A 12,293-nucleotide genomic window follows, 5' to 3' on the forward strand; every position below is an offset into this window, starting at 1 on the left:
TTCTTTTTTTGGGACGCAACCCCAGCGCTAAACGAGGGTTCACTGTACATAAGCTTTATTGAAAACAAAACGAAATGAAAAGAACAAATGCATTTATTATTACTTTTTTCTCGATAAAACTTCCATAATCAGTCTTCCTTTTGAATGAGCATGCACATTGTCGCGTGGCACAGGTGTGAGGCCGTCAGTTTTGCGCGTATATGCTTCCATAGCCACACGGAGCCTCTTGGTGGCGCTGTAGGTCGACCCTGCGTTGGAAGTTGTGGCGACAGCGCGGGCAGCTGAACGGTCGGTGGCCGTCGTGTTTGCGAGTGTGAGTGATGAGGTTGGAGCTTTGGCTGAATCCTCGGCCGCACACCTTACACACGTGTGGTTTCTCACCTGAGCGCAAAAAAAAGAGGGCGGGGCCCACTCAATTGGATATCCGACACTCGTACGCGACAACTACTGCACCTCACCCGTGTGGATGAACGTGTGTTTCTTCATGTCTGACTTCTGGTGGAACCTTTTGCCACAGTACTGGCACGGGTAAGGCCTCGTGTCAGAGTGGATGAGCAGATGTGTGGACAGCGTCGACGAGCGCTTGAACATTTTTCCACATACCTTGCAGCCAAAGCTCCGTGCCTGTTTTGGCGAGGGAACGCGTCACTTGTAACTTGACCGTGCATTCAAGGTGATCCGGGGGACATTACCTTGGTTCTGCCAAAGCTGTCAATTGCAGAGAAAGTCATCGAGGACATGTCGGTGGCTTGGGACCTCGTCGGGGGGACAGGAAAGCCGCCGCCGACATGAGCCTGCAGATGGTCGGACCGCGAAAGAGACTGAAGGATAAAGACGGGTCATCGTGGATCAGGGGGGGTCAACGGCCATTTTCACCTTGAGTGCTGCTTCTTCGGTACCGATTTAAGTGACCGGCGACCAGTTTGATATGACGAATAACGGAAAGTCACGTACACGCGTAGGTACGGATCATGCGAATGATATATCAACGATGATTTAACGAGGGAGGAAACATAAATATTGAGACGCAACGACTTGTTTCTGCAAACGTCTGCAAGTGCTCAAATTTTTCAACATCACCAAAATACGAGAGACGCCGCTGAGGGCGAAATACGGCGCGATGCGGTTCAACAGCAACTTTCCTCAAAAGCACTTCCTGACCTCGTTCCTTTTGAATTGAACGTTTAGCTGCGTGCGGTTGGTGCGCTTGATGTTTCTCGGGGTTTCTTTTGCCACTGTCACTGAATGGGAGGCAAAGTACCTTTTCACAGAGCGGACAGTGGCCGAGTGGAGATCCGAGGTCCGTACGCGATGCGCGACACAGGAGCGTGAAGACCAGCCGTTCCAGTTGTCGCTCTCTGTCCGACGTCTGGTGTCTTTCCTGCACGCCGTGAGTATTCCTCTCACCGGAGTTTGCTGGAGGAAGAAACAGGGAAGTTGTCCTTTGAACGCAATTCGTGAATGTCTCGACCATTTTCTCTACCATGATAGAACCCGATCCTTGGAGTTACCAGATGCGCAGGCCTCCTTTGGAAGACGGCGTTGACTCTGCAAAGACGTTCCCTCCCACGGGGGATCACCCTCAGACTGAGGCTCCTTCGGGAAATCGGCCCGCACGTCATCTTCAGTGTCCGCCGGCTGAACTCGATCAGCGTGAGATTGATCCCGCCGTCTGAAGAAGTCCTTGGGCGCACCGGCGGGGTGATTTCTTCTACCCCTCACAAGAAACGACCGCGGCATGGCAGAATCTGCACAAGTCAGGCAAGTCTTCATTCCAAGCGATCGTTAAAACACCTGCTGGCGCGCGTTCGTTTGAGATGCCAAAGTTTGAGGTTTCCAACGCAGCCCCGCCACCTGCGAAAACCTTCTCGACGACTTCCAGAATCGCTGTGAACTGACGACAGCCTATTTGGACAGCCGGCAAAACGGCAAAGCTCATTTGATAACAAGTGAGCTCAACTCGATTCTTGACGTGTGCAAATTGCGTTGTCGTCATTTGCAGTAGTGTAGAACTGCCGTCAATCTTTAGATTCTTCAAAAGCTTTTTTTTTTTTTTCCGACAATGCCGTCTTAAAAATAGCCAACAGTCAGAATTGTTCCATGCCACTCATAGTTTTGCTCCCCTGCAAATGACGACAATAAGAAGAAATAGCTCTCTGCCAATGTGATTCTGACCGAAATGAAAACAAACTTTTACTGATGAGATGTCAGAAAATGTAACGCGACAAATATTTCTGACACGATATCATTTATACTCGTCTAACTCGGCAAAGCTTTGATATGAAAGTTATTTTCTGAATATATGCCACCTATCGCGGTAATATCATGTTAATAAAATCTTGATATTTAGGAATGATGCCACAATCAGAAATGTATGAATATTCCAAAGAAATTTAAATATCAGGTTGCAGTACAGAAAAAGTTTTTCTGTGGCGAAGTGCTGTCCTTACCTCTGAAGCGCACAGACGAATGTCAGTAACGTCCTCTTTTCTCCTCCCGAGGCACATCTGCTGGTGACACGCCAAAGTTTGAACGCATCTTGAAAAGTTACAGAGTGAGAGAGACACCCTTGTTCCAAAACACCAACCGAAAATGGTTGCACGCTTCAACAACATTTTCCCCTTCACTTACTCTTAGCAATGTTGCCACATTTTGATTTTCAAGTACCACATATGGGGGCGTCCATTTGTGAATTCACGTTAGGATCAAACGGATGGCCTTGAGTCACCTTATGATGCGGACGCACAAACTGTGGCTTGAACATCCCGCCATCAAATTGAGTAATGAGATCAAAAAGCTGTGCACAGGCGAAGGCGGGGGTTTTCTCATCCGTGATACAATTTGGTCATGATGAATACAAAACTCGGGCTAATCTGGAAGCGTTCTGGGACATTTTTTTTCTCATTGGGTTGCTGACTGGCAAAGTCGTATCACATCAAATATATTACTTAACTACCAGACTGTCATTCAAAAGTCTCAAAATAAAACAAACTGAATTCATTCAATCTTGACAAGTGAACGGTTTCTGTCCCCAGACTGATATCGAATCATTGAGGGCCATGAACTACAAGAAACCAAAACGGTCTTTCTAAGCACTATGGGCTTTTCTTTTCTTTTTTTGTACACATCTTCTGCGAGCAGGATAAGAAAGCGCTCGTCTGCCTTGATGTGCATGGAGAGAGGCACGTCGCAGGCCTGTGGTCGGTGTGGCGGGGGGCTCGTGAGTCTCTCCGAGGGGCTGGTTGGGGGAGCAGGCGAGAGGTGTGCAGGGAAGTGAGACGCGCTGGTGGGTTTGGTGGGTTCATGCCTCACTGGGGGTGGGGTGGGGGGGGGGGGTTCAAATCTTGTGTTCTTCTTATGGTTGTGGCAAGCTGTCTTTCTAAGAACCAGAAAGATGGAGAGGATGGAAGAGAAAGAAACATGCCTACCATGACAGTATGTTGCTTTGTTTCACAGGTTGATGTTTTTTGGAGTGTTCCATCAACCTGCCATGTATGTTTTTGGAGAGGAAACCGGAATACCCGGAAAAAAAACCCCACGCAGGCGCGGGGAGATTCCGCAAACTCCACACAGGAAGGCCAAAGGCGGAATCGAACCCTGCACTCTGCGCTGTGAGGCAGACGTGCTAACCGGTCGTCCGCCCGTGCCACCCGATTAATCTACGCTTAAACTCTCATGCGGCGTTATGCAACATTATGATTCAAATTCTAATCTGGCTTCTTGTTTTTTGTGAGCTGAAAGCTATAATGACCAAAGTAAGAAAGAAAGAAATAAAACCATGAAAATGCGGGTGGTGGCACTCTGTGGTTTCAGTTGCGGGACTGGTGTCAAAAAGTGTGATGCCACTTTCCCACAGCCAGCAGCTTCTTTATCTCTCTCGAACACCAACACGCTACAGTTCTCGCACATTTTCAACTTTCTTCCACTTTGCCTTGTGATGATGGTTTATTTCAAGTCATGATGGCAGAGTTGGGAACTTGATATTTTTGATTAAAAAATAAATAAATCGTCATTACGATAAACGACTGTGATGGTAAAACAGGATGTATAAACAACCCACAATATATTTCGAGCCATGGGAACGACAGGGTGCACGAGCTCTCAATATCACACGGTCACACACTCTGCCGGTGCCTCCCACTGAACAGGAAACAGAAATATTGCCGATACATTTTCTCTCACGGATGATGTCATTTTACAGTTTTGAACAGATCTACACACGTACACGCACGCACACACACAGGGAGATATATGCAGATTATAACCATTGAGATGGTTTCCATCAAATGATTTCAAAAGAATGTACGTTACATTATGTACTGTGCTATATAGTACATACGTACGTGCTCTATTTGGACACTCAATTAGGTACATTTGTATAACCGCGAGACCAGTGGCCTAAAGTTTGAGTTGTTGGATGACTGTGTTTAAAATTAAAAAAAATACATCTCTTCTAAAATTTGACAATGGATTTATGGGTTTCAATTTGGGATTGAAAACTGCGTGCACACGACCTTCCCGGAAGATTTGTCTTTTTTTCGCGCCACGTGCTGCTCCAGGCACCACCTCCGCAATGACGTCACGTCCGTATCAGCAAACTGACCAATAAAGTCAGGTAGAATTTCTTGTCAGCCAATGAGAGGCAAGAAAGACCGCTTCCTGTGCGATCGACTCGCGGGAAAACAGACAGGAAGAAGTTGAGTTTTGCCGCGAAAGGAGTGACCGGAACCATTGTTTGCAGAACTTTGACGGTCGTGCGATTTTTGTCTTAATTAGCAACCCGCGCTGCTTGAGTCATGTCTGGCTTTGACGACCCTGGAATCTACTACAGCGACAGCTTCGGAGCGGGAGAACAAGGCCCAGATGAAGGTGGACAAAAGCGGATTCAGATCAAGAAACGATTCCGTGAATTTCTCCGACAGTTTAGAGTGGGAACCGACCGAACTGGCTTCACATATAAATACAGGTAGGTGGTCCTCCCTGCAAAGGAAAAACAATCGCATTAGTTCAATTCCACGTTTAAAGGGTGGATTGCAAAAAGCTCCGATGCTCGTTCCACATGAGGAGTACTTTTCAAAGGAAACGGTTATGTATGTTGAGACAAATGAGCAGATGTGCCGAAAGTACTCTCTACATAACTAGAAGTCCGGCTACTTACATTAAAAATAAAATTAAACTGAAATGAAAAAAACTCACAGTAGATTGCATTTATAATACAAACTACGAAATGTATTTAAGTACACAAACGTATTTTTATTGTTAGTCGCATGCAATGCCTGCTTTGATAACTTTGCACAAAAGGGGAAAAATATCTTAAATAAAGCCAAAGATGGGGAATATCTTCGAGTTGAAGTGCTTGAAAAATATTTACGGTGTGTGCTCATCCCAGAGATTGAATCGGGTAAGGAACCATTCATTGCAATTCCTTACTGAATTATCTCCACCAGAATGAAACCTTACTGTCGCTTGCTTTGTTGGTCATTTTTTTTTTTTTGAGCTCTTATTGTTTGTCTGCATTTTAGAGATGAGTTGAAAAGGCACTACACCCTTGGGGAGTACTGCGTTGAGGTGGAGATGGAGGACCTTGCCAGCTTTGACGAGGATCTGTCCGATTGTCTGTACAAGCTTCCTTCAGACAATCTGCCACTGGTAAAATGCCGTATTCAAACCTCGGCTTTGTGACTATAATAGGATAGATATACATAGCAATTTTAATCTGTTAAAAATGACCACGACGAACAGTTGGAGGAGGCTGCTAAGGAGGTTGCCGATGAGGTGACACGTCCACGTCCGGTCGGAGAAGAGACTGTGCAAGACATTCAAGTCATGCTGAAGAGCGATGCACATCACGCCTCTCTCCGCAGCCTTAAGGTAAAACAAATGCAAGCAATCCTTCTTGTTTGATTTCTTAACGCGACTCTGTGGTCATTTCAACTCGTCAATTCTTTCCTCCGCAGTCTGAGCAGGTGTCTCGTCTGGTGAAAGTACATGGCATCGTCATCTCGGCGACACCCGTCAAGGCCAAGGCCACCAAGGTGTGTCTGCAGTGTCGAAGCTGTCGTCACGTCATCAACAACATCTCCGTGCCTCCGGGCCTGCAGGGCTACGCTCTTCCTCGCAAGTGCAGCAAGTAAGCATGACTTGGGGAAAATAACAATGAGCACGCGCCGACGGTTTTATAAACGAATTGTCCACGTTCTCTTTCCACAGCACAAATACCACTGCAAGACTGAAGTGCCCCATGGACCCCTATTTTATCATCCCGGATCGCTGCGTTTGTGTTGACTTTCAGACACTGCGACTGCAGGAGTCTCCAGATGCCGTACCGCATGGAGAAATGCCTCGGCACCTTCAGCTCTACTGTGACAGGTTAATATGTTCGACCTCAATCTGGCAAAAAGACATTTGAAGCGCATAGCATTTTAATTGAATATAATGATGTCAAAGTCACGGGGCAAATCACTTGGTGTGTGGCTGCAAACTCACAGTCCTTCCTTTCCCAGATATCTGTGTGACCGTGTGGTCCCAGGGAACCGAGTGACCATCATGGGCATCTACTCTATCAAGAAGACGGCCGCTGTGAAGGCCAAAGGCAGAGAGAAAAGTGCCGGTGTGGGAATTCGTGCATCCTACCTGAGAGTGATCGGCATCCAAGTTGACACAGAAGGGGCAGGTAAAAAATAAAAAATAGAGAGACACAAATCTGAACCTGACCACTTTTGCGCTACAGGCCACAGCACAATGCTAAAGTGTTCTGTCCCCGGCAGGTCGTGGTGCTACTGGATCGGTGTCGCCACAGGAAGAGGAGGAGCTACGGACGCTGGCCGCTTCTCCTGATGTTTACACCTCGCTGGCTCGCTCCGTTGCTCCCTCAATCTACGGCAGTGATGACCTCAAAAAGGCTATCACCTGTCTGTTGTTTGGAGGCTCAAGAAAGAGGTGAAATGACAAAAGGCAAGCTGAGCGCTTGGCTTTGTCGCTCACCCTGGCTTATATGTGTTCACATCCTTTTTCTAGGCTGCCCGATGGTCTCACTCGTAGGGGAGACATCAACCTGCTCATGCTTGGAGATCCTGGTACCGCCAAGTCTCAGTTGCTCAAGTTTGTGGAGAGAAGCTCGCCCATTGGGGTAACGTTTTTTTTTTTTTTTCCCTCTCAACATTAACCCCGCCACCAGTAGTGGAAAAAATTATGAGACTCTGCCCCACCCAAAATGCTTGTACAGTATTTGTCACGGGCAATAGTTGAAAAGGTGAACTGTACAGTTCAAAATAAAAAGACCTTATTTTATTGAGGGTTTTGGCGCCACCTTGTGGCGTTGCGTTTTTCAACAACTGACAGAATAGGCTGCAAAAAACATGAATAGGTGAATTTGCGATTGAAAAGCCATAACAAGGCGAGGGATAACTGTACTCACATTTGTACTGCATCATCATCAGCCCAAATTTCCGTACCTCGTGAATTGCAGCGTTAAATCGAGCGATTGTCAGCTCTTGTTTTGTGCACCCTCAGGTTTACACCTCAGGAAAAGGGAGCAGTGCTGCTGGTCTGACTGCCTCTGTTTTGAGGGACCCGGCTACGCGTGGCTTCATCATGGAGGGTGGCGCTATGGTTCTGGCTGATGGCGGCGTTGTCTGTATTGATGAGTTTGACAAGGTAAGGTTGTTGGGGTTTACTGTATTTTCGGGCGCAAGATGCTTCAACTATGAAATGGGGCAAATAGCGTCTTTATGAAAAGCAAGTACTACCGTATACCCCCCCCGCCCCAATTCTTGCTCCATTGAAGCTACTCGGTGCATATAGGCAAAAAAAAAAAAAAAACTTTTAAAAAATGTTGCGCAACATCTGTAAGATTCAATAGCAAAATCTTAATTGACAATTTTAAAACAAAGCCAAATTTGTCTTATTTTGCAGATGCGAGAAGATGACAGAGTTGCCATCCACGAGGCCATGGAGCAACAGACCATCTCCATCGCCAAGGTGATAGCTTGATTCGACTGAGGGCTAATACTTAGCAGGAGACGGATTCCGGCTAGGATCACCCTGCGGGTCGTGGTCCCCGCACGCTTCGGCTGCGGCACTCTGCCGATGACGCACCTCTCACAAGTTAACGCTTGACCACTCTTGCTAGGCTGGCATCACCACCACTCTGAACTCCCGCTGCTCAGTGCTGGCTGCCGCCAATTCCGTGTTTGGCCGCTGGGATGACACCAAGGGGGAGGACAACATTGACTTCATGCCCACCATCTTGTCCCGATTCGACATGATCTTCATCATTAAAGACTTGCACGACCAGCAGAGGGACATGGTAATGGGCCTCGTGTGTTTTCCTAGACGGTCGCACCCTCAAGTTTGCGGGCTGTCATTTTTGCCCTCTTGATATTTTGCAGACACTGGCCCGTCACGTTATGAACGTTCATCTGAGTGCCCAGACACAAACGGAGGGTGTCGAGGGTGAGATTCCGCTGGCCACCTTTAAGAAGTACATCGCCTTTGCCAGAGCGTAAGTCTCGGTTTTGCTTTCTTTCTTCATGACGGACGTACTTTCCGCAAATAGGAATACTTTTCCACCTGAAATTGTTCTTCCAGGAAATGCGGCCCTCGTCTGTCTGCCGCTGCGGCCGAGAAGTTGAAAAACAGATACGTGCTGATGAGGAGCGGCGCAAGAGAGCATGAGAGGGAAACGGACAAAAGAGCCTCCATCCCAATCACTGTCAGGTACTTCATATTGGACGCCATTAAAGGTGCCGTACAAATGTTGTATGTTTAAAAAGATGTTTGTGGAGCCGGTCCACTTAATTTTGGCTGCCTTCAACGTAATTTTTTGTCTCGGCTATATTCCAGGCAACTGGAGGCTGTTGTGCGTATCGCCGAGTCGTTGGCCAAAATGAAACTGCAGGCCGTCGCCGGAGAAGAAGAAGTGGATGAGGCGCTGCGACTCTTCCAAGTTTCGACGCTGGATGCCGCGCTCTCGGGCAGCCTCTCGGGTGTGTGTTTTGAGTCACTACATCATATATACGTTATACCAGTTTTGCCTTGGTGTTTTTTTTTTTAAACATGATTCCATTCTGACACGCAGGAGTGGAAGGTTTCACCACTCAAGAGGACCAGGAGATGCTTTCCCGTATCGAGAAGCAATTAAAGAGGCGCTTCGCAATCGGCTCCCAAGTGTCTGAGCACAGCATCATCCAAGACTTTGCCAAACAGGTCAGTCGGAAGGTGGAAAAGGGACACACAAACACCCCAATGACAAAGACTATCATCAGCTAGAGAGTGTATTTATCTTATTTTGTGCTTTGAATCGTCACGAAGCTGTAAATATTATCCTGAACTGATTTTTTTTTTTTCAATGTGTGAGAAGCATTTCAAATGTTTTTTGTTGTTTTTTGACTCTTTTTTTTTTTGTGATCCGCGATGCAGAAATATCCCGACCACGCCATCTACAAAGTTCTCCACCTGATGTTGCGGAGGGGTGAGCTTCAGCACCGTATGCAGAGAAAAGTACTCTACAGAGTCAAATAGATGATTGTGTCACATCAAGTGCAATTTGATGTAAGTGCTTCCGCACATCTGCCTCTCATCATCATTTGTGCTCTTGAGTGGGTGTCAACGTTCGACTTTGCAGTCAAAGATGAAAATGTTTCGCCAACATGGATGTTTTTGTTGAGCAAAAAAGACCTGTTTCCACACATCTGCATGCCCTGTAAAGAATTTAAATTCTGAGAATCATAAATAAAATGTTATCATAGCAAATTATTGTTGGCCTTTTTTGCCTATTCGGAAGCAAACTGATTAACTGTGTGTTGGATTGTAATTTGCCTTTTCGTACATTAAAGGAAAAGCTACCGATACCGACGTGTATAAAGTTGGCAGGTCCGCCCCGCAGTGCAGAGGTGCAGGGTTCGATTCCGGCATGATCATCTTTCCGAGCAAAATGCCTCCAAATGTCCGTGTTCCAAGTTTGGTGATTAGAGTTGAGCTCAGACCGTCTTGACCTGACATTGGCTGTGGAAGTGACGCGTGATGTCTGGAGTTTCCCCTCGGGGGATTGTGACGAGTGTCATAGAAGAAAAAAAAAACAGATGAATGTACTGTCAACAAATCTGTTTCCTCTTTTAATGTTTGTTTCGACAAATACATACTTATACTCTGGAATTAAAAAAAAAAAAAAAAAGGACATACAGTAGGCTGTTCAATCAAATACAAGTGCGGACATTTTTAATAGCCAGGGTTCCAGTTGTCATTTGTTTTATTAGTAAAGTGCTCCGGGTGCTTGCGGCGTTGGGTAAGACTACAAGAGATACATTCCCGTTCCAATAGTAGCCAACGTGACGCACAGTCCCACAGTGAAAGGCGTGAGCGGAGGAAACGGGAAAGTGGCACGGTTGATCTTCGATGGTTCGGTTGCGACACACAAAAGCTTCTGCAAGTCATCAAAAACCTGTCGGGGAAAACAAAACACGTCAGCAGATTTCCTCAACAGACTCTGCATCAGTTCCTCTAAGAGTCCTTCTTGTCATTGACCCCCCCCCCCCCCTCCCCCAACGAGGCTCTTGGGATGAAATCGTCACCTGGGTGTTGAACTCAAAGGCCTGAACCGCCTCCTCCAGCACAGCCGCCCTCTCCGCCTCGGTCAGCTCGATGGCGTTCATGCGACTCCTGTATAGCTGCTTGAAGCGATTAGCGCTGGTCACGCCCGGGAATGAGAAAAAGGAAAGACCCTCCTTTCCTGTCAGTCGGAGGGATTTCTGGGTAATTTTTCCCAGCACTTGACCTCCTGACAGATCCCCGAGATATCGAGTGTAAGCGTGGGCCACCAGCAGCACCGGATTCTTTTGACCGATCTGCAGGAGAGAACTTGGCGTTCGGCAATTTGCCTCATTGCAAATCCGTCGCGGGAGCCACCGGCCGTCGCATTTTGCATTCACCTCTCGTAGCCTCTGCGTGTATCTGTGGGTGGCAGCGGGCACAATCACCTTCCCGCTCCAGTCCGGGCCGAAAAAATGCTCCAAGTCGCTCTCCAGGTATTCCAGGCGAGCAAGTTCCTGTGGGAAGTAGATCGGTGCGACCGCCGGATGGGAACAATTCTTATCCAGTTCCTCTTCCAGCACCTCGTAGATCTCATGGAGGGAACACAGCAGGAGCTGACGGAGGCATCGGATGGTTGGATTTCACGTTGATGTGAATAATAATCTGGCTATCTAGTTTTGGATACGTTTTTCTTTGGCAATGTGCTTTCAGAGTTCTTTTTTTTTTTTATGGCTCAAGTAACGCTCAACTAATATTTTTGGTCATAGATCCATAGGCAAATAATACGGATTTATTATTAACTGGAGGAATTTGTGTGGAACCGACCTTGTACTGTGGCAGTGTGATCTGTCCCCTTTGGTAACTCAGCATCAGCTCGGTATTTTCAGCTCTCACATGGTTGTCCTTTGTGGCTTCTTTAATCTGCTCTGACAAATCACTGTTGACAGCACAATCATTAAACCGATGCAATGATTTTAAATGCGTTCAGGACAGTGATTGCAATTTCTTTTTCTGAGTGTCATACCTGCCCTCTTCCCACGTGTCGTATTTCCTCGCACTTTTCTTGGTCTCCATCTACACAGGCAAGTGCGCGTTTAATCGAATACAGCTCTAAGCATATGAACCAACGACGATTCTATGAATAAATATACAGCATCTTACCTTATTAATGTCCGTGCTGCTCGAGGGACTTTAGAATAGAGGCTCTGACACTCGTTGCTTACTGGGTTCCCCTTTGGCCTCACTGAGCCATCACGTCTCATTTATACACAGGCATAATGTGCGGAAGGTGCTGAGACAGATGGGAAGTGTTACTGATGACTCGCATGACTCCGCTCGCTTGCGACATAACCTGACGTTGCAGATGTGGGGAGAGAAATGACAAAACATGACACAGTAGAATTTCTCAGTTTTGGTTTTGGATTTCAGCTGAACAAACGGGCCCCGTGCAGAGACCTTTGGAGAGCAACATGCTCAAAGCTAAAAGGGGGGCACAAGGAACCAGAGTTTGAAACATTTCACAGCAGACTTCAGCGACATGATGTCCTCAAGGACCACATGAATAGCCCATGTGGTTCTGTTCTATAAATTGCTCACCAGGATTGTTGTTGTTGAAGTGATCATCAAATAGTTGCTGTCCAATAACAATGATGCAATGTATTATTTTTCTTTCATTTTTATTCGAAAAATAACATTATTTTCTGTGATGAATATAAAATGCAACCACGCACAAATTGATGATTAGCTTAGAATTGTTTCATGGT

General features: G+C 46.7%; 3 protein-coding genes across 3 annotated transcripts; 1 reads left to right on the forward strand and 2 right to left on the reverse strand.

Annotated features, from left to right (window-relative positions):
* Positions 1–75: 75 nt before the first annotated feature.
* Positions 76–1,740, reverse strand: LOC147192340 (uncharacterized). The gene is made up of 5 exons (XM_086132052.1): positions 1,512–1,740; positions 1,262–1,416; positions 693–821; positions 454–624; positions 76–376 (listed from the first exon to the last, which is right to left on the reverse strand). The coding sequence occupies exons 1-5, from the start codon at positions 1,738–1,740 to the stop codon at positions 185–187; spliced, it is 876 nt and encodes a 291-aa protein (XP_085988178.1). The 3' UTR covers positions 76–184.
* On the forward strand, positions 1,632–9,753 carry mcm5 (minichromosome maintenance complex component 5). Its single transcript, XM_086132050.1, has 17 exons — positions 1,632–1,761; positions 4,777–4,966; positions 5,523–5,649; positions 5,743–5,871; positions 5,958–6,130; positions 6,211–6,369; positions 6,504–6,673; positions 6,768–6,939; positions 7,018–7,129; positions 7,513–7,656; positions 7,915–7,980; positions 8,132–8,308; positions 8,391–8,503; positions 8,590–8,718; positions 8,845–8,987; positions 9,080–9,207; positions 9,421–9,753. Exons 2-17 carry the CDS (start codon positions 4,797–4,799, stop codon positions 9,520–9,522), a joined length of 2,214 nt encoding a protein of 737 aa, XP_085988176.1. The 5' UTR covers positions 1,632–1,761; positions 4,777–4,796; the 3' UTR covers positions 9,523–9,753.
* Positions 9,754–10,089: 336 nt separating this feature from the next.
* On the reverse strand, positions 10,090–11,851 carry hmox1a (heme oxygenase 1a). Its single transcript, XM_086133840.1, has 6 exons — positions 11,692–11,851; positions 11,555–11,604; positions 11,356–11,467; positions 10,929–11,144; positions 10,572–10,844; positions 10,090–10,441 (listed from the first exon to the last, which is right to left on the reverse strand). Exons 2-6 carry the CDS (start codon positions 11,602–11,604, stop codon positions 10,292–10,294), a joined length of 801 nt encoding a protein of 266 aa, XP_085989966.1. The 5' UTR covers positions 11,692–11,851; the 3' UTR covers positions 10,090–10,291.
* Between the last annotated feature and the right edge of the window lie 442 nt (positions 11,852–12,293).

This window comes from Hippocampus guttulatus, chromosome 16 (assembly GCF_054856545.1).
Source record: "Hippocampus guttulatus isolate MCC_2025c chromosome 16, RoL_Hgut_1.0, whole genome shotgun sequence".
In the NCBI taxonomy this organism is placed as follows: Eukaryota; Metazoa; Chordata; class Actinopteri; order Syngnathiformes; family Syngnathidae; genus Hippocampus; species Hippocampus guttulatus.